Source organism: Sciurus carolinensis, chromosome 14 (assembly GCF_902686445.1).
Source record: "Sciurus carolinensis chromosome 14, mSciCar1.2, whole genome shotgun sequence".
NCBI classification, from domain to species: domain Eukaryota; kingdom Metazoa; phylum Chordata; class Mammalia; order Rodentia; family Sciuridae; genus Sciurus; species Sciurus carolinensis.
The window spans coordinates 6,886,108-6,906,848 of record NC_062226.1 but is presented as its reverse complement, the minus strand read 5'-3'; the positions used below and the strand labels follow the sequence as shown (position 1 = coordinate 6,906,848).

Here is a 20,741-nt window from a genome sequence, read left to right as displayed (position 1 = left end):
TCTCCTCCAGGAGACTCCCCTGAGTACCTGGGGCAGATGCCAAACTCTTCCTGGGTCTGCTCTGGCCGGAAGATGCAGCTAGGCAAGTGTTGGAGCTGGAGTCTCTGGCATTTATCTACTCGGCAGTTACTCAGGAGACAGGTGCCACATGCCAGGCACCAGGCCAGATGAGAGTGAGGACAAGTTAGCTGTGTCTCTATTCCTGTCTCAAAGGGGATTCCTAGGTCAGGCATTGAGTGAATGCCAGTCATTGGACATGGCTGATTTTGAGTTCCTGAAATTTTTTTTGTCATATATTCATTTATTCCACCACAAAGATTGGAAACAGGAAGTTACTATACTTTGAATTTAAGTCATTTTCCTAAGGCCTGGTGGTGGGTATGACGAAGGAGGATGGGAGCAGGGCTGACACTGCCACCTTCCTGCAGGAACTGAACGAGCGCTGGCGGTCCCTGCAGCAGCTGGCTGAGGAACGGAGCCAGCTCTTGGGCAGTGCTCATGAAGTACAGAGGTTCCACAGGTGAGGGGCCAGACAAGAGAGAAATGGGGACTGTCTTATCTGACATGGATGGCCAGGCTTACTGACTGGGGTCTCAGCATACCGGCCAGGCCTTGCTGGTTTGTGAACTCTGGCATGTAGGACCATATGTGACACACGGTGATGCTCAGTAAGTACTGAGAGAACAAACGTGGTGAGCTTTCCCATCTTAGAGCTATAGGTGGTCACTTCTGACAAATGTACAAATGCCAGAAGGAATTTTTCCTGTTTGTCCTGGAACCAAGACAAACCATTCTGAGAATTTATTATTTATTAATTTTAAATTTTTTTGCTGTACTGGGGATTGAATCCAGGGTGCTCTACCACTGAACTACTTCCCTAGCCCTTTTTATTTTGTTTGTTTATTTTATTATTCATTTATTTTTTGGTACGAGAGATTGAACCCAGGAACATTTTTACCACTGAACCACATCCACAGCCCCTTTTATTTTTTGTGACAGGGTCTTGCTAAGTTGCTTAGGGTCTCACTGAGTAACTTATGATCTTCCCATCTCAGCCTCCTGAGCTTCTGGGATTATGGGCATGCGCCACCACACCCAGCCATTCTCAGCATTTATTAATTTGAAGGTGTGTTTCATCTGCAGAGATGCTGATGAAACCAAAGAATGGATTGAAGAGAAGAATCAGGCTCTAAATACAGACAACTATGGCCATGATCTGGCCAGCGTCCAGGCCCTACAGCGCAAGCATGAGGGCTTTGAGAGGGACCTTGCAGCTCTCGGTGACAAGGTGAGAGGTGCCTGGAGCTTAACCAAGTCTTACTCTCTGCAGAGCGCAGCTCCTTTATTTGTGTTTTCTATTTTCTTCCCAAAGGTAAATTCCCTCGGGGAGACAGCCCAGCGCCTGATCCAGTCTCACCCTGAGTCTGCAGAGGACCTTAAAGAGAAGTGCACCGAGTTAAATCAGGCCTGGACCAGCTTGGGGAAACGTGCAGACCAACGCAAGGCGAAGTTGGGTGACTCCCATGACCTGCAGCGCTTCCTCAGCGATTTCCGGTAAAAATTAAATGTTGCTCAGAGCTCTAGAACATAGAACCATCTTTGTAGAGGTTTTTTATGGTTTCTTTTTCCTCCATTATGGAGATTGAAGCCAGGTCCCTGCTCATGCTAGGCAAGCACTCTACCATTTGAGTGCCTCAAATTTGGGATCCTCCTGCCTCACACTACCAAGTAGCTAGGATTACAGGTGTGCACCGCTGCACCAAGCTGTGTAGTCATTTTTATTATGAAAATAATACCTGATCAGTATGAAATTCTCAGACTACTTTCCTGTGCTCACATGTGCAGACACTCTCACCTCCCCATCCTTTTGCTAATGATTTTATATTTTTTACTTGATATTGTATACCTTAGTCTTTTCCATCAACTTCTTTTAGAAGAGTTTCAAGGCCACAGAGTAACTGAAAGAATGACAAAAGGAGCAACTAATGCTTTCACCTATAGTCACCAGTTAACTTTGTAACATTCTTGTTATCTCTGGATGCTTTTTTTTTTCCTGCCTGCGAGCACATTGAAGATCCCTGTCACTTTGCCTCTGAACATGAGAGTACATCTCCCAATATCAGCATCATACCTGTCTACTACATTTCCATTATCACCCCTGAGAAACCAAATACGTCTACATTCAGTTTTTTTCAGTTGTCTTTCATATATATGTTTTTTTTTTTTTTTTTTTTTTTTTTTTTTTTTTTCTGTTTTAGAAGGGGGGGATACTGGGCATTGAACCCAGGGGCACTCTACCACTGAGCTGCATCTCCAGCTCTTTTTATTTTTTTATTTTGGAACAGGGTCTTGCCAAATTGCTGGGGCTGATCTCAAACTTGCGATCCTCCTGCCTTGGCCTCCTGAGTCACTGGAATTATAGGCCATGTGCCAATATACCTGCATTCCGTTATTGTATTACTAAGGCTTATTATTGATCCAAGGTCTAGACAAGGATTCCCAGTGCATTTGGAAGCCTTGTCTTAGTTTCCTTTAACCTCGAACAGTATCCCTCCACCCTGGTTTTTGTCTTTCATGATATTGGCTTTTTTTTTTTTTTTTTTTTTCTTTTAATATACTGAGGATCGAACTCGGGGTGCTTAACCACCGAGCCACATCCCCAGCCCTTTTTTATAGTTTATTTAGAGACAGGGTCTCACAGAGTTACTTAGGGCCTCGCTAAGTTGCTGAGGCTGGCTTTGAACTCACAATCCTCCTGCCTTAGCGTCCTGAGCCACTGGGATTACAAGCATGCACCACCGTGCCCAGTGACATTGGCATTTTTTAAGTCTAGGACAGTTGTCTTGCAGAATGACCCTTGGTCTCCGTGCCTCAGCCTTAATAGTTACATGGTGTTTTGTGAGTGGTTGATGCATAACCTCCTTAGCAATAGCCGTCTGGGTGTGTTGTGCTCTTTAACAATATTCTTGCCCACATGCCCACACATGGACATGTGCAGTGTTAGGTGATTCCTATTTGGATAGAAGTAGGCAGATGAGACCCCGTCTCTTTCTACGCCTCAGGTAGGGTGTCTTAGTTACTAATTTGGGATTTTTTTCTCTTTTTTGAGGCAAAGATTATGTAACAAGTGTGCCATACACTGGTTCTCCATGTAGTTGCTGTCATGTAGTCGCTGTCATGTAGCCATCATATCTGCTGAGTTTGGAAATCTTTTTCTCACCCTAGAGTAACACTCCATCCCTTAGCTAACCACTCCTAGGCCCTAGGAACCTCTGATCTGCTTTCCATCCCTGTGTATTTGCCTGTTTTGGATGTTGCCTTTGAAACAAATCATATGCTGTGTTGCCCTGTACGCTTGATACTCACCTTGTACTGGTGCTTCTGTGAAAAACCAGATTAAATGTGCATCTAGGCCTAGGGCTTCAAGATTTTATCCTAAAGAAAGACTTTGTAGTTGATGCCATCAAAATGTAGACATAGCTATTGCTTCTGTTAGAACCTGTTATTCCATACAGTAGAAGATCTTAGTTGTAAGCTGTTTGTTTATCCTTTGAGAAATGATACTGGTGGTTTTTGTGTGTTTTTTTTCCCCCAATATCTCATCAAGATGAATAAGAGTCTATGAAACCCTTTGCCCAGAAACCCAGCACATGCAATAGATTAACCCAAAATAACCTCTGAGGCAAGAATGATGTGGGTCTGTTTTCCTGGGCAGGAGGCTTGCTTGCCAGTAGTGTAATAGCTGTTCCTCTGGATCTGGTTTCCAGGGACCTCATGTCTTGGATCAATGGAATACGGGGGTTGGTGTCTTCAGATGAACTAGCCAAGGATGTCACTGGAGCTGAAGCTCTGCTGGAGCGACACCAGGTGGGTGGACCTGCCTGCTAAGTAGCCTCGCCCCCTATCCTTCCTTGTGAGCCAGTGGTTGACACTTGCATGGGCATCTTCTGCCAGTTATCTAATCCCTTCCCTCCCCTTGGCAGGAACACCGGACAGAAATTGATGCCAGGGCTGGCACTTTCCAGGCATTTGAGCAGTTTGGGCAGCAGTTGTTGGCTCATGGTCACTATGCCAGCCCAGAGATCAAGGAGAAACTCGATATTCTTGATCAGGAGCGTGCAGACCTGGAGAAGGCCTGGGTTCAACGCAGGATGATGCTGGATCAGTGCCTTGAACTGCAGGTGCGTGTGACCTGCATTTCTGACCAGGTGTTCCCTTGCAGAGGCCCCATCTTCTCACCTGCCTGTCTGCCCCTCTAGCTGTTTCATCGGGATTGTGAGCAAGCCGAGAACTGGATGGCTGCCCGGGAGGCCTTCCTGAACACTGAAGACAGAGGAGACTCGCTGGATAGTGTGGAGGCTCTGATCAAGAAACACGAAGATTTCGACAAAGCTATCAATGTCCAGGTAAGGCCCTCAGCAATGGAGTCTGAATCTGGATTTCTCCAGATTGGCATGTTCTCTTATTTGTTGATTAATTCTCCTTTCCATTCTTAACAGTTAGAATGAAAAGTACTCACTGACTTGGTTTTCTCAGCTAGAGAGATTTGGCAGTTTCCTTAAATTACAATATTTGGTTTTTAATGCTGGGTATTTTTTCATATGCTTATTTGCCATTTAATTATCCTCTTCAGTGAAATACTTGTTTTTGTGTTTTGTTGATTTTTAATTGCATTATTTGCTGATTGTTGAGTTTCCAGTCTTTGTATATTTTGTAAACAAGTGTGTGCATTGCACATGTCTTTTCACAGTCTATGGATTGCTCCTTTATAAATGATTTGTTGACTAAAAAAGTTTTTTTTAAAGATTTGGTTTTAGTGCTCAGGGTCCAACTTGGTGATAGAGTACTTACTTAACAAAATTCCAGAGGCCCTGAGTTTAATCACTGGTACTGCAAACAAAACAAAACAAAAATACTTGTGTTAACTACAAAAAATAGCAATCTAGTTACTGTTAAAATCTCCAAAGAATGTGAGATTTAACATACATAATATGTACATAAATAACTTTTTAAAAAACTTTTCAGGCTTAGAATGTGTCTTGATGGTAGGCTGTGCTTAATATGCACCAGGCTCTGAGTTCAGACCCCAGAATAAAATAAACTTAAAAATTTTTAAATAAGGGGCTGGGGTTGTAGCTCAGTGATAGAGCACTTGCCTTGCACATGAGAGGCACTGGGTTCAATTCTCAGCATCACATAAAAATAAAGGCATTGTGTCCATCTACAACTAAAAAAATATTAAAAAAAAAAAAAAAAAGAAACAACCCATTATCTGATAGTGTTTAGGATATAGTATCAGTTTTGTCACAGGAAAATTATTTTATTTTTAAAGGGAGGAACTTGGGGGTGCGTAAGTAAATATGTGAATATAAAGAACAAACATATTTTTTTGAAAACCTTGATAACTTTTCCATTATGCATCCTTATGGTTTGTGTGACATTCACTACTTTTCCAGCATGTGCCCTACCCCATTGTGACCTGGAATCTTCCTGAATTAAAACTCTACTCTAGTCATGATTAAAATCAAGCTTTCTTCTGGCTTTTTACACTCCTGCTTCTAAAGTGTCAGTGTATTTTGATCCTGTCACTAGTAGTTCCCAGTCACCCAAAATAACTGTTCTCTGCTGCAGATCAGCAGTCTAGAAAGGCCCAGCCCTTCCTAAACTTGTTCTCACCCTTTGTTTGCCCACAGGAGGAGAAGATCGCCGCCCTGCAGGCCTTTGCCGACCAACTCATTGCAGCCGGCCACTATGCTAAAGGGGACATTGCCAACCGGCGCAATGAGGTCTTGGACAGGTGGGTGTCCCATGGCATGACAGTCTCAGCTCTTGAGAGGATGTGAGCCCTCATGCCTGGTCTGCCTGTCTCCCAACTTCCATCTCCATCGAAAGGGCTGTTCACATTTGCTCTCCTGGTTCACTTTCTCAGGTGGCGACGCCTGAAAGCCCAGATGATTGAGAAAAGGTCAAAGTTGGGAGAATCTCAGACCCTCCAGCAGTTCAGCCGGGATGTAGATGAGATTGAAGCGTGGATCAGTGAAAAACTGCAGACAGCAAGTGATGAGTCGTACAAGGATCCCACCAATATCCAGGTGAGCAGGGATGGTGGGATGAAGTAGCCCCATGTTACTGAGTAGGTTCTTTTAAACAAGGTGTCTTTAAAGGGGATATACATGTAAAACACTTTGAGTTTATGTTGAAGCCAGTGACAACTATTTTAATAAGCTGAGTCGGTGGAAAGTCTTACTAAATGGTTAGAGCCATTTGGAATCCACTTTCTAGGATGTCTCTGTCAAAGCCTTATCTGCCACAAAAAGTCCATGTAACCCTCTCCTATTAACTATTCCCCAGTGCTGAGCTTCCCAGGGGAAGTATGACAGCAGGGTGAGTCTGTTTAATAGTGATACTTATGTTCACATCAGTGTACTGAACTCTTATTCTTTTAATCTGTTTTTGTAGCTTTCCAAGCTGCTGGTAAGTTTTCCATGTTTTTAAGAGTTAATAGATACATGAGCTCTGGTATTTGTGTTGTTCTCTGTAGAGTACTGTTACTGTGGTCACACATGGTCTGCTGGTGTCTCCTCATCCATCCTTTTCATTTCTAATCCTTCATTACCTTCCATCCAAGTGTCCCTGTGGGATGTGGCTTTCTCTGTTGTAATTAGCCTGCAACCCAACCCCCTCCACTCTCCCAATTCATCATATAGGCAAGTTCTGTACAGTGTTTGATTTGCGGGGCAGTAGTTGACTGCTTTCTTTCAAGAGGTGTGTCTGTTGAAAGTGGAATAATTAGCTTTTCTGTACACACTTTGTCTCAGTCTTGGCGGGGCCCAGGCAGGGCAGTCTAGTCTGGGATGAGAGCTGGACGCACACCTTTTCCGACATGCACAGTTGCTGCCCCCTGGAAAGGAGCAGGTGGCTGTGGAGAGGCATGGTCTGCTTCTGAATTTGAGAAGTTAAGACAGGAGCAGACATTGCACAGCTGGCAGTGAAAGGATATATAACCGTCAGCAGGTAGCCCAGAAGTTACATATCCACACCTGTAATCCCAGCAACTCAGGAGGCTGAGGAATTTAGCAAAACCCTGATTCAAAATAAAAAATGAAAAGTATAACTATAAAGCTCTAAGAAAAAGGAAAAAGGACTGGGGCTGTAGTTAAGCGGTAAAGCTTGTCCTTGGGTTCAATCCCCTCCCCCCCAAAAAAAATTCTTTTAATTATTTATTTATTTATTTATTTTAGCAGTCTAGGGATTGAACCCAGGGCCTTGTGCTTGTGAGGCAAGCACTCTACCAACTGAGCTGTATCCCCAGCCCCTAAAAAAAGTTTTTTTAAAAGTTGCATATCGATGGAAGGAAGGAATTTGTAGAAGAAAATAAGTGGGATTTGAACCAGAGTGGTCGGAGCAAGACACAGAAGAGGGAATTAGACTTTTGTCAGGATCTGTGCTTGAGACATACTTTTGTCCTTGTGTTTTGGGTCAGGAGGGTGGAGTACATGATGGGCACATCACATTGGTGCTGAATTGAGCTACTGGGTGGAGAGGGGAGCACCCTCTGACAGTTACTGCCTCTGAAATGAAACATTTGATGCAGAATTATTCCCTAAACATATGCTTTTTTCCTTTTAGTTTATTCCCCCATTAACACTTTTCCCTAAGACCCTGCATTTCTCATCCCAAGTGCTTTTCGCAGAATTATGCTATAGCTGTGTCCCTGCGATTGCCTCTTGTAGTGCTTCAGCACCTTCTGTTTCTTCATGAATTCTTAAAAACCATTTTAGGCCTCCAGCCCTCTCTTCCTAGTAAAAGTAAATTCCAACCTGCCATCAGGCCTAGGTTTTGACAGTGGCCCAGTGTTTTGATTAATAACAGCTACGAAAGGATACACCAACAAAGGCAAGGTCTGTAGCAGCTATAGATTTTTCCTCAGTCAGTGAAGGACAGAATCAGCCCTCAAATCTATTGCTGTGTGGTGATGGCTGTCTTAAACCATGAGATATCCCCACGCATGTTGTTAGAGCGTCTGTCCAGTAAGGACAAAGCCATGGATGGAGGTTAATGTACAAGTATGTTCAAAATTGACCTTGGCCGTTGCCATCTGCTGTGGAATTTTAGAAAGCATGTGCTTCTGGGACTTGCTCCCAGTCAGCTAGTGCAGCCCTTTCAGAACTGACTTTCATCCCCTGCTCCTAACTTCATTTCTCTTCCAGCCCAAACCCTCACTGAACTCCCCATAGTCTTACAATATTTCACACACCTTCCAATTGCCTTCTATAGAGCACATGGACTCTTGGCCCATTTCTTTAAGTTTCCACCACTCTCTCCCTCTTGAGTATCCATCCTGCCTTAAAGATGTGCCTTGAAGGTGCTGGCTTTCATACATGGTTTTGGTATTTTCAGAGCAAGCACCAGAAGCACCAGGCCTTCGAAGCAGAACTGCATGCCAATGCTGACCGGATCCGTGGAGTCATCGACATGGGCAACTCCCTTATTGAGCGTGGGGCTTGTGCTGGAAGTGAGGATGCCGTCAAGGTATGGCCTGGGGTTTCCTGACTGTCCACAGGATGCTACCTCTTAAGCAGGGTCCTAAGAATGTAAAGCAATTAGGGAGTTTGCAAAGGCTGCTTTGCAGATGAGATGTTGGTAGCTGTGGCTTCTGTGAGCGTTTCCATTGGTGTTCCTCCTTATGTTCTCAAACTGGGCTTTAGGAGAGGGCCCGTCCATAAATTCTACCAGCCCAGTGACTCCCTTCTTGTTCACAGGCCCGCCTGGCTGCCCTAGCTGATCAGTGGCAGTTCCTGGTGCAGAAGTCAGCTGAGAAGAGCCAGAAACTGAAAGAGGCTAACAAACAGCAGAACTTCAACACTGGAATCAAGGACTTTGACTTCTGGCTCTCTGAGGTAATGCAAAGTAGTTTGCCCTGGGAGGAAGGAATTTCTTGTCATTTGGGATAATAAGGCAGCAAGCAAGCCCAAAACCAGGAGACGGAAGTGCTCACTGGGTATATTTTAACAGTCCTCGTTAGCAAATATGAGTTGTTTGCTGTGATGGATTTATGAGCAAAAGGAATGGATGGATATTCAGAGAAAAGAGCTGATTTGTGGGGGACCTAGACCTCACATCACTTCTCTCCCATGTAATACAGTGAGAAGAGATGTGGGGTCTAGTGTGTGGACAGCTCTGACAAGTCTATGTCAACATAGAGCCAGAAGAGCAGTGAGTCAGGGAGCTAGGGTTAGATGCTTTCCCCAAGTAGGAAATTGGGAAAGTAGAATCAGAATAGAAATTTGTAGAGACCACCATTAACATTTTAGTTTTTCTTTCCAGTCTGTATTTATGTCTATGAGTATTTGAAGAGGTATATTTCATGTAGTTGAGCTCATGCTATAATTTTTCATTAGTATGTATGGGGAGTGTTATCCCAGCTCAATAAAAATTCTTCCCTAACATCTGAGTGACTAGGGAAGTCCCTCATGGAGCTCTGATGTATTTGACCATCCCCGTATTATTGGACATTCAAGTGTCCCTGTTTTGGGGGCATACATTTTACTGCAGTGAACATCCTTGTGTGTTACTCTTCACTTACTCCTGCTTCTTTGCCTGGGGGTGTATCAGCACAGTGGGGTAGCTGCACTCTTTGCCCTCGCCCCCAGCAGGCAGGCCTGGACCTTTGGCCACACTATTTAAATTAATGGGCTCATGAGTTGCATTGGTTTGGCAGAGGGGAAGAGTGTCAGGCTGGCCTGGCTGAGTGGGCATAACACCTCATGACTGCAAAGAACTTGGAATACCAGCTGGACATGCTGGATCTTCCAGAGTACCACATAGGCACCATACTGCAGCCTTTCCCTTTTTGTTGGCAGGTGGAGGCCCTTCTGGCATCTGAAGATTATGGCAAAGACCTGGCTTCTGTGAACAACTTGCTGAAAAAGCATCAGCTGCTGGAGGCGGATATCTCTGCTCATGAGGTAAGGCGGACACAGCGCGTGGTGAGCGGGAGAGCAGGCAGGCCCCAGGTGTCTGCGACTCAACCTTGGAGGACTCAGGAATAGAGCTAGACATTTGAGGAAGGAGAGTGCTTAAGGCAGAGGACCTGGATGTGGCAGTGTCAGGGTTGATATACTCTTGCCGATTATCAAGGCCCATGAGAGAACTAGTTTATTTAAGTTTTATCTATCACTATTTACCATCATTAAAAATTAATTTTTGGGCTAGAGCTGTAGCTCAGTGGTAGAGTGCTTTCCTTGCAGGTGTGAGGCACCACATAAAAATAAATGAATAAGTAAAGATATTGTGTCCATCTACAACTAAAAAAAAATTTTTTTTAATTAATTTTAAAAAGACCCAAGGGTTTATGATACCATATGATTCTGTTTCTGTATTCTTGAAATAACAAAATTAAGGATACAGAGAACAAATCTGTGGATGCCATGGGGTAGGGTGGGAAAGGGCTGCACCTGTAAAGAGGTCACTCGAGAGTTCCCTGTGGGGACAGAACAGTTCTATATCTTGCTTGCATGAACCTGTGTGTGTAATAAAATTGCATGGCATTTTGCAATTGCACATACTTTCACGGATACACAAATGAGTGCTTCTAAAACTGGGTGACATAAAAGCATGGCCTTCTGGATTATACCAGTGTCAGTTCCTGGTTTTGACATTACACTCTAGTTATGAAACTGTTACTGCTGGAGGAAGGAGTCACAGGACCTATACTGTTTTCCAGCTTATCATAAATCTATGATTAGCTCAAAAAAATTAAGATTAAAATTGAGAAAAAAATTAAATATTTATTCATTTCAAATAAGCTTATCATAAGTTTTATAAGTAACATTTTTCATGAACCTTAACAATATCTTTCCAAAATAAAAAGGAATGAGAAGAGTAGCATTGGTTACATTTGTGCAAATCTCTTTAATGCCCAGCTTGATTGAAGAAGCTAGACTTCTGTAGCTGCTTCTCAGTTGGGTTTATTGAGATATATTGTAAGAAAATGCAGCTCTCCCAGGAGGGAGTATTTCAGTTTGCATTGCTGTGATCACTCTTCCCTGGTACTTCACCAGCATCCACAGTCGTGGTTTTCTTAAAGGGTGGTGGGAAAGTGCATTGACCCCTATCAGTCAGTTTTTCACACTGAATTATGTTAAAAATCCACTGGTCCATCCTGGACTTCGAATGGTTCTTTTATTCACTTGTGATTTTATAGCAGCATGCATGTCTCATTGGGTGAATCTTGGTAGCTGAGTTATGCACTTTCTGCATATTGACACGTTCTATTATGTGACAACAAAATATCACATTCATTAACATCACCACCATTCTCATCAGAAAAATCTTTATTTTGTGAAGCTGTCAAGCTAAGCTCATGGTGACAGATACAAACTTTTCAAAATTTGGATTTTCTCCTGAAAGTTTTAAATTTTATGATTAGGGGCTGGGGAGATAGCTCAGCTGGTAGAGTGTTTGCCTCGCAAGCACAAGGCCCTGAGTTAGATCCCCAGTACCACAAAAAAAAAAAAAAAATTATGATTAGCAGTAAACTCAGTTTTTCCAAAGTGACAGGCTCACTTTTCCATTCTCAACCAAGATACCCAAAGCAAATATTTAACAAAATTAATTTTTACTGCTTTTTAAAATGTTGTTGGGGTGTAGCTTGTTGCTAGGACATGTGTTTAGCATGTGTAAAACCGTGGGTTTCATTCCCAGCACCAGAAAAAGAAAGCATAAGAAAAGGTTAAAGGATGTTCTTAGGGGAAATGGCATTTCTTACTACAGGCAGGTGGCAGTGAAGAACCCTGCTGTGCCATAGCTGAGGCACCGGCACTCCCGCCACAGTGCAGATGTCCACACACAGAGGCAATCAGTCTTAGCATCATCATGAAAATATTTTTTTGTATCCCAGAGTGCCAGGGGTTCACATAGGACATTTTGGGTCTACATTTTGGGTATGGACATTCCATACCTCAGTAAGGAATTCCTGAGTCCTTATTTTCAAGTAGCTGTTCATGGGAGATCCAAGATTTTGACCCCTCCTGTATGTCCCTTCCCCAGGATCGCCTGAAGGACTTGAACAGCCAGGCAGATAGCCTGATGACCAGCAGTGCCTTTGACACCTCCCAAGTGAAGGACAAGCGGGACACCATCAATGGGCGCTTCCAGAAGATCAAGAGCATGGCAGCCTCCCGACGAGCCAAGCTGAGCGAGTCTCACCGCCTGCACCAGTTCTTTCGGGACATGGATGACGAGGAATCCTGGATCAAGTACGTACTTCTACAGCTATGTGTCGGGTTTCCAGGAAGCCCATGGAGCCTTTAACAGCAGGTGGGCATAGAGGCAGGAGGTTTCAGGCTTCTCTGGCCTATGGGGGAAGGACCAGGAAGTGTGGCAAAAAGGGCACAGCTCAGACACCCTGCTGGGCTGGACCCCAGCACCGCGTGTGCTAGCCTGGGATGCCTCATTTCTTTGGCTGTCCAGGTATGCAGTGGATGACCAGAGATGGCCCCCGTGCTGATGGCAGTCCTTGATGTTACACTATACCCTATCCTTTGGTCTCGAGGGGTTAGTGGATTTGTTCTGTTCTGGAAAGATCACTTCTTCAAGGAATGAGAGTTGTTTTTGGTTTTTTTTTTTCCTAATCTCCCCTATCCCCCAAAATGTCAGTCTGTCTTCTGAAAATGATATAGCATGTCATAAGACCACTAATAAGGATCGCTCTTAATTCCTTAATTTTCTTAAAACCTTTTAAAAATTATGTACCTAAATATCTTTATGCATTTATGAATATATGACGGATACATGGTTAAATGGGGCTCATAAGGATAATGCCAGCAGCACCCCATCCCCAGCATAGCACCAGCCTCTGCAGAACCAGGACACAGACGAGTTACTGCTCCCTCCTGTGCTCATGGACAGAGAAGGTGTGTCTTCCCAGAAAGAGCAAGGCTTTCCTGGAGAGATCGGTCGATGTGGTGAGGACACCACAGGTCAGCTGAGCCCACATGAAAATGAGGAAGTGCAGACCCAGACCGTGCTGCTTTTATTCCCCAGGGAGAAGAAGCTGCTAGTAAGCTCCGAGGACTATGGCCGAGACCTCACAGGTGTTCAGAACCTGAGGAAGAAGCACAAGCGGCTGGAGGCGGAATTGGCTGCGCATGAACCAGCCATTCAGGTGAGGAAGTGTCTTCCAGGGTGGGAATGGGCCCAGTGACAAAGAAATCCCTTGCTCTTATTTCACTGTGGTCTTATGTTCATGGTACCTCAGCCCAAACCATGAAGGAGAAGTTCTGAATTTGCTATTGAGGCCTTTTTCTGGAAACCTCAAAACAGAGACACCCAGAAGCAGGTACCAGGAGTGCTACCGGCTGCTGACCTGACTTCTCTTGCCTACCAGGGTGTCCTGGACACTGGGAAGAAGCTCTCTGATGATAACACCATTGGGCAGGAGGAGATCCAGCAGCGTCTGGCCCAGTTTGTGGAGCACTGGAAAGAGCTGAAGCAATTGGCAGCTGCTCGGTGAGCACTCAGATGAGGGGACTTAGGGTGCAGAGTGCCAGATCTGGGCCTCCTGACAGCTCCTGGGCCTTTTTCTTAGGCATGCTAGAACCCATTGGCTTGCTCCAGGCCACCTCTGGCAGGCCCATGCTGAACTGGTCCTGTACCATGAATACTGGACCCAGTGTACTTCCTGTCTGAAGAATACACTGCCTACTTTATACCCCAGGGGAGCATGGAGCAAACCACCCACACATCTCCTTCTTGAGTGTTTCTAAGCTGGTGTTAACTCGGAATGTAAGTCAGAGGAGATTGATGGCTTTTCCTGTCTTCTGTACTTAGGGGTCAGCGGCTAGAGGAGTCCTTGGAATATCAGCAGTTTGTAGCCAACGTGGAAGAGGAAGAAGCCTGGATCAATGAGAAAATGACACTGGTGGCCAGTGAAGATTACGGAGACACTCTTGCTGCTATACAGGTTAGGGAGTGCCGAACGTGGTACCATGGACTTAATTGCTTAGCATATGGGAACATGCTATCTTGTGGTTCTGGAGACTGAAGTCTGAACTGTGATGCCAGCAGGGCCCTTCTCTCGGCAACTGTAGAGAATCCTTCCTCGTCTCTTCCAGTGTCTGATAGCCCCAGGTGTCCTTGGAGTATGACAGCATCCCTCCAGTCTCTGCTTTTCACATGACTATCTTCCCTGTGTTCTTCCCTTGCATTCTCCTCTGTGTGCCAGTTTGTGTCCAGTTTGCCTTCTTGTAAGGACACCAGTCCAGTTGGTTTAGGGTCTGCCTAGTGACTTCTTAACTTTGCACATTCCAGCAGCACAAACCCTACCTTTACAGGCAGCAAAATGAGGGCAGAATTCCCTACATTGGTTTACAGGTGCAGCATAACACCTAAAATTCAGTGGTTCAAAGTCACAGCTGTTTCTCTTGCCCATGATTCTATGAGTCGGTGACTTTCACTTGGGATCCCTTGGGCAGCTGCATCAAGGCAGAAGGCAGCCAGCTGGAAAGATCCTAGTCCTCAGCTGGACTGCTGACAGCTAGGCCAGGATTTTGGCTGGGATAGCTCATTCCCCTTCCATGTGACATCTCGTCCTCCAGGAAGCTGGACCAGCTTCTTTTGGTGGCATTCAGAGAGGTAAAGGGAGATGCTGCATGATGTCTCAGGACATCACACATTGTCATTCTCCCCGCGTTCTGTTGTTAGAGTCTGTCCCAAGGCTGAGTGCGGTGGTGCACACCTATAATTCCAGTGACTGGAGGCTGAGGCAGGAGGATCACAAGTTCCAGACAAGTCTCAGCAACTTAGCAAGACCCTGTGTCAAAATAAAATTGTTTTAAAAAGATTGGACTGGGGTTGTGACTCAGTGGTAGAGTGCTTGCCTACCCTATATGAGCCACTGGGTTTGATTCTCAGCACCACATATAAGTAAAATAAAGATCTGACAACAACTAAATAATAATAATAATAATAATAATAATAATAATGGACCAAAAAAAGGAGGGGTTGTAGCTCAGTGGTAAAGTGGTTGCCTAGCACAAACACAGCTCCAGGTTCAGGCCGCCACACCACAAAAAATAAAAGCCAGTCCTAAAGCAGACAAGGGTAAGAGATTTTTTTATTTTTTTATTATTTTTTTTGGGGGGGTGCTGGGGATCAAACCCAGGGCCTTGTGCTTGCAAGGCAAACACTCTACCGACTGAGCTATCTCCCCAGCCCCTAGGGTAAGAGATTCTGAAAAATGACATGGTCATGTACTCCTGAGGTCTAGCCAGCAAATTGTGGAAGCTAAGTTTCTGGTCCCAGGAATCAACGTGGCTGGCTGGGGTTGTGACTCAGTGATAGAGTGCTTGCCTAGCATGTGTGAGGCACTGGGTTGGATCCTCAGCACTGCAAATAAGTAAAATAAAGGTCCATTGACAACTGAAAAAAAAAAAGGATATATATATAGAGAGAGAGACAGACCATTATCCTTCTGGAAAAGGACATCTTTAAAAGAAGAAGGGCTGGGCTCATGACTCAGTGGTAGAGCAAAAGGGGCACTGGGTTTGATACTCAACACCACATAAACAAAATAAAGGTATTGTGTCCATCTACAACTAAAATTTTTTTAAAAAAGGAATCAAGGTAGCCTCTGAGCCACCTACCTCACAGGAACCGTGAGAACCACTGAAATATGGATGGAATCAGTGAGTTCCCTAGAAGCAACAGGAGCAGGTTGTCTCCAGCACCAAGAGTACTAAGGAGAAGAAAAGACTTTGGAGGTCCCTTGAGTGGTCCTTCAGGCTCAATAAGTGTGTGTTGTGTGTTCATGTGGTGGTCTGGTGCGGGGAAGAGGGACACTAGCTCCGTTAGGAGCAGGTCCTTAACCCCGTCAGAAAGGCCTTTGACCAGAACTTCCCAAGCCCCATCCGTGGCCGGTTCTTCCTGCATCTTGTTTTCACTCTCTTTATGAAACTAATTTGCCAGTGTACCTCTGTCATCTTACTCCCACCTGGACCATGGGACATAAGGGCAGGTCCCGTCAGCCAGATGCTCAGCAGCTGGCCTTTTTGCTCTTCTCCAGGGCTTACTGAAGAAACATGAGGCTTTTGAGACCGACTTCACTGTCCACAAGGATCGTGTGAATGACGTGTGCACCAATGGGCAAGACCTCATCAGGAAGGTGAGCCCACTCAGCGACAGCTGCGTGCAGGTGACACAACAGCCCACAGAGCTCAGCTGCCGGGATGTTGCCCAGACTGAGATCTGTGTGGAGACCAGGGAAAGGTCCATTCCCATGTTTCATAAGGAGGAAGGAGTGTTATGTGATATGCTGGCCATTCCCCCTTTTGAAGACAATTAGTACAGTTAATATGCAGTGCTTACCTTTTCTGCCTAATTGTGACAATAGCACTTCTAAAACGCTGTTCTTAGTTTATTTCTCAGTAGTATAAGCTATTTAAAGATATGGTAGGAAATAAAAATAAGTAAAACAAAACAGCAAGTACTCATAGCTGCGCATGGTGGCACATGCCTGTAGAGCCACTCAGGAGGCTGAGGTGGGATGACCACCTGCACCTTAGACCCCTTTAGGCAACAGAGCAAGACCCCATCTTCAAAAAAAAAAAAAAAGTCACCTGGGTGCTTTGACAAGGATCCGATGCCACAGGACAGGTGTTTTGGTGACCCCATTTCCTAGGAGCTGCACACATACCTTGAGCGTCTGAGACTGCACATTACAAAATTTGCATTTGGTAACTACCCGTGTGGCTAAGATTTTGATCTGTGAGAGGCAGGAACATTTCTATCACTGGAAAGCTCATTTTCTGGCTCCATCAGCATAAATTAACAAAAAACTAGTTTCAGAGACTCCAAGATTCGACATCCTCATGACAGCTCAGCTCTGTGAACTGTGCAGTGACTGGGCTTGGAAGCTCTTCAGCCTCTGCAGGGAACTGGGACTTTGTCCCCAGCATTGCTCTCTCCTGTGGAGCTGCTCTCTCAGCTCTGCACTGGCTGTGGAGTCCTTTCAAATAGGATTTAACCAAGACTGAGCCCCAGTGTTAGGGCTTAACAATTTTTAGTGTCCCCAGTATCAAAACATTTTTCTGAACCACTGTTTTTAATGCATATTATAGTAGTCATTCCTCGGCTGTATGGTTTTTTATTTAAATGATAATTCCTTAGGCTTTTTCTAGTTTTTGTTTCATTTTGTTTTGTTTTGTTTTGAATAAAAAATTAACACTAGGCCAGGTGTGGTGACACACACCCGTAGCCCTAGTGACTTAGGGGGCTGAGGCAGGAGAATTGCAAGTTCAGGCCAGCTGGGCAACCTTGGGAGACCCTGTCTCAAAATAAAATCATGAAAAGGCACTTGTGGAGTGCTTGTAGGTTCAGTCCCCAAAACTGCAAAAATAACTGTGAATGCATCATTGTAGTGTGAACCTCAGCCCCTTCCCAGGAGGAGCAGGGCCCACTCGGGGTCTCCATTCCTGTGGCTTTCACTCTGCTTTGCTCTTTGGAAGCCTCATCAACAGCTCCTAACTCAGCAGTGGCCAAGGTGACAAATGACCCATGTGACAGAAATTGAGCACCTTCTGGGGGGACAGGTGACCATCATGGGAGGCGTGGCTGACAGGTGTGCTCTCCTTCATGGCCTAGAACAATCACCACGAAGAGAACATCTCTTCAAAGATGAAGGGCCTAAATGGCAAGGTGTCTGACTTAGAGAAAGCGGCAGCCCAGCGGAAGGCAAAGCTGGACGAGAACTCGGCCTTCCTCCAGTTCAACTGGAAGGCGGACGTGGTGGAGTCCTGGATCGGTGAGGGGCTTCAACAAGACTCCCAGGCCAGGAGGGTTGTTCCTAGAGCCATAACTTGTGGGTTCACATGCAGTTGGTGTTCTACATTGAATAAATTAATTAAATGTGGGTCAGAGAGCCTGCCTCCAGAGTTGGCCATGGCAGTGCTGGCTGCCAGGGGGTGCCATCCAGCTCCCTGGTACTGATATCAGGGTCCATGTGACCTCCGTAGCTCTTGTGACTCAGAGGGAGGTCAGCCTGGGTGCAGGGGAAGCCAGCTGACATAGGGTCAGAGGGCTGTTAGTAACTTCAGAATTTAAATGTAAACAAAATAATGATTTGCATCATTTTCTATCTCAATACATCTTGCTGCACTGTGTATAGTTTCCATGCTTGGTTTTCTAGGTGAAAAGGAAAACAGCCTGAAGACAGATGATTATGGCCGAGATCTGTCTTCCGTCCAGACTCTCCTCACCAAGCAGGTCAGTGTGGCCAGTATTAGTGAGGGATCGAAATTTATTAGGTTAGCCTTTCTGGTAGAAGCAGGAGGTCGGTGTCCTTTGTTGAAAAGATGTCCTGTAAGGCCCTCAGCAGTGAGAGGCTCCAGTCCTGGGACTTGGAGCTCCCAGACTAATTGGGGAAGTGAGCCTGTAGCCAGGCATCATGGACCTAGGCTCAGTCACGAAGGTAAAGTGATCGTGGTCACATGGGGAGGCAAGTGTTCCAGACCTTCCCGAGGTGGGAAGGACCTGGCAAGTCAATAGCCCTGGGGTGTTGGGGCCCATGGTTGGAGGCGAACAGGCTGCTGCCTTAATCAGTGGTCTGGGACAAGCAGGAGTCATGAGTTCCAGCAGGAGCGGGGACAGGGCTAATGCTGTGAGCTGTGTGCCAGGAAAAGCAAGTCCTATTCTTGATGCTGTCACTCTGCATTTGTCACTCCTCATTCCAGGAAACGTTTGATGCTGGCCTGCAGGCCTTCCAGCAGGAGGGCATTGCCAATATCACTGCCCTCAAAGATCAACTGCTGGCCGCCAAGCACATCCAGTCCAAGGCCATCGAGGCCCGGCATGCCTCCCTCATGAAGAGATGGAGCCAGCTTCTGGCCAACTCAGCCACCCGGAAGAAGAAGCTGCTGGAGGCTCAGAGTCATTTCCGCAAGGTGAGGGTGGGAGCAGGTATGGTCCAGTGACAGGACCAACACATGCCACCATCCTATAAGAACGCCAAAGTTTCAGCCCAGGGGAGCTGAGACCAGGCCTTGGGCCAACTGAAATCAAGGCAGATGGGACCTCTGCCTTTGGGAAGTTGCCCTTTAGCACCACAGAGGACAGACAGGCATGTGGAGAGGGGCAAGAAGAGAAGGGACAGAAGGGTGGTGAAGGCCGAAAAGCAGATGTGGGAGACAGGAGGCAGAGGGTGGAGCTGGCTTCTCAGCAGGCCGTGCACCTGGATTTCTGGAAGCTGCCCCACCCTCCTGCCCACTCACCTCCCCTCATCTTCCTGCCTGAGGATGATACGTCCTGCCCCTGGCAACTCTAATCATTCCCCTCTGCTTCCAGGTGGAGGACCTCTTCCTGACTTTTGCCAAAAAGGCCTCTGCCTTCAATAGCTGGTTTGAAAATGCAGAAGAGGACTTGACAGATCCAGTGCGCTGCAATTCCTTGGAGGAAATCAAAGCTCTCCGTGAGGCCCATGATGCCTTCCGTTCCTCCCTCAGCTCCGCACAGGCGGACTTCAACCAGCTGGCCGAGCTGGACCGCCAGATCAAGAGCTTTCGTGTGGCCTCCAACCCCTACACCTGGTTCACCATGGAGGCCTTGGAGGAGACCTGGAGGAACCTGCAGAAAATAATCAAGGTGGGCTTCACTGCGTGCGACTCTCCCAATCCAGCTAACGTTCCAGCCCTTGCTGTCCCTCAGATGTAAGGTGTGCTGAATAGCTCCCCAGGGGGTAGCCGAGTCCTTGCTGAACGCCCCCGAAGGTGGGTCAGGGTCTAGCAGAAGTGGCATCTGCCTTGCTTTGTCTCAGGAGCGGGAGCTGGAGCTGCAGAAGGAGCAGCGGAGGCAGGAGGAGAATGACAAGCTGCGCCAGGAGTTTGCCCAGCATGCCAACGCGTTCCACCAGTGGATCCAGGAGACCAGGTGCCTGCCCCATGGGACCTGACCTCCAGCTCCTGGGCCTGGCAGGCCTAAGTCCAGTGCAATGGTGCACACCCATAACCCCAGCAATCCGGGAAGCTGGGGCAGGAGGACCACAAGTAAGGCCAGCCTGGGAGACTTAGTGAGACCCTGTCTCAAAAAAATAGAAACACTGGGGCTGGGCACAGTGGTGTACACCTCTAAGCCCAGTGGATCAGGAGGCTAAGGTAGGAGGATCGCGAGTAAAGCCAGCCTGAGCAATTTAGTGAGGCTCTAAGCTACCTTAGCAAGACCCTTTTTCTAAATAAAATAGAAAAAGGGCCGGCTGGGGATGTGCTCAGTGGTTGAGTGTCCCTGGGTTCAATCCACAGTACCATTTTAAAAAGAAAAGAAAAAATTTTTTTTAAATGGAGGCCTACCCAGTGCCGTTCCCTGTAACTCCAGAGACTCAAGAACCTGAGGCAGAAGTATCACAGATTTGAAGCCAGCAAGACCCTATCTCAAAGTGTATTTTAAAAAATTAAGGCTAGGGGCACGGGTAGCTCAGCAGTGTAGCACCCCTAGGTTCACTTCCCAATGCTGGAGAGAAAAAACAATGGTGGCCTGCTCACCAACAGGAAAGGTTGACACAGCCAGTGGGCTCTGCAGCCAGAGGGTGGGCGCCTAGAAGAGTACTCACTCGCTGGTCTGTTTGCCCCAGGACCGAGTTCCCAGGTGTTCCGCGTGGGGCACACATGGGCCATGGTCAGCCCCCAGCAGCAACTGGGCAACAGCCAGGGCAGGGTCAAGTGCAGAATGGTACTGACATTGTTGGTTTTTTT

General features: G+C 46.3%; 1 protein-coding gene across 9 annotated transcripts in view; it reads left to right on the top strand.

The window, feature by feature from the left end:
• Sptan1 (spectrin alpha, non-erythrocytic 1) overlaps positions 1 to 20,741 on the top strand; it is a 68,840-nt gene that overhangs the window by 43,837 nt on the left and 4,262 nt on the right. For 6 of the 9 annotated variants that reach the window (XM_047525266.1, XM_047525264.1, XM_047525272.1 and 3 more), the window contains 22 exons: positions 429 to 520; positions 1,144 to 1,288; positions 1,373 to 1,554; positions 3,768 to 3,867; positions 3,984 to 4,181; positions 4,260 to 4,406; positions 5,694 to 5,797; positions 5,930 to 6,092; positions 6,460 to 6,474; positions 8,401 to 8,532; positions 8,763 to 8,900; positions 9,864 to 9,968; positions 12,052 to 12,260; positions 13,048 to 13,168; positions 13,391 to 13,512; positions 13,834 to 13,966; positions 16,067 to 16,165; positions 17,644 to 17,803; positions 18,188 to 18,264; positions 18,732 to 18,941; positions 19,342 to 19,638; positions 19,811 to 19,923. In XM_047525266.1, coding sequence (XP_047381222.1) covers positions 429 to 520; positions 1,144 to 1,288; positions 1,373 to 1,554; positions 3,768 to 3,867; positions 3,984 to 4,181; positions 4,260 to 4,406; positions 5,694 to 5,797; positions 5,930 to 6,092; positions 6,460 to 6,474; positions 8,401 to 8,532; positions 8,763 to 8,900; positions 9,864 to 9,968; positions 12,052 to 12,260; positions 13,048 to 13,168; positions 13,391 to 13,512; positions 13,834 to 13,966; positions 16,067 to 16,165; positions 17,644 to 17,803; positions 18,188 to 18,264; positions 18,732 to 18,941; positions 19,342 to 19,638; positions 19,811 to 19,923 — 3,062 coding nt within the window. The remainder of the gene's footprint in view (positions 1 to 428; positions 521 to 1,143; positions 1,289 to 1,372; positions 1,555 to 3,767; positions 3,868 to 3,983; positions 4,182 to 4,259; positions 4,407 to 5,693; positions 5,798 to 5,929; positions 6,093 to 6,459; positions 6,475 to 8,400; positions 8,533 to 8,762; positions 8,901 to 9,863; positions 9,969 to 12,051; positions 12,261 to 13,047; positions 13,169 to 13,390; positions 13,513 to 13,833; positions 13,967 to 16,066; positions 16,166 to 17,643; positions 17,804 to 18,187; positions 18,265 to 18,731; positions 18,942 to 19,341; positions 19,639 to 19,810; positions 19,924 to 20,741) is intronic. The other 3 variants (XM_047525273.1, XM_047525270.1, XM_047525265.1) reach the window with 1 other exon arrangement.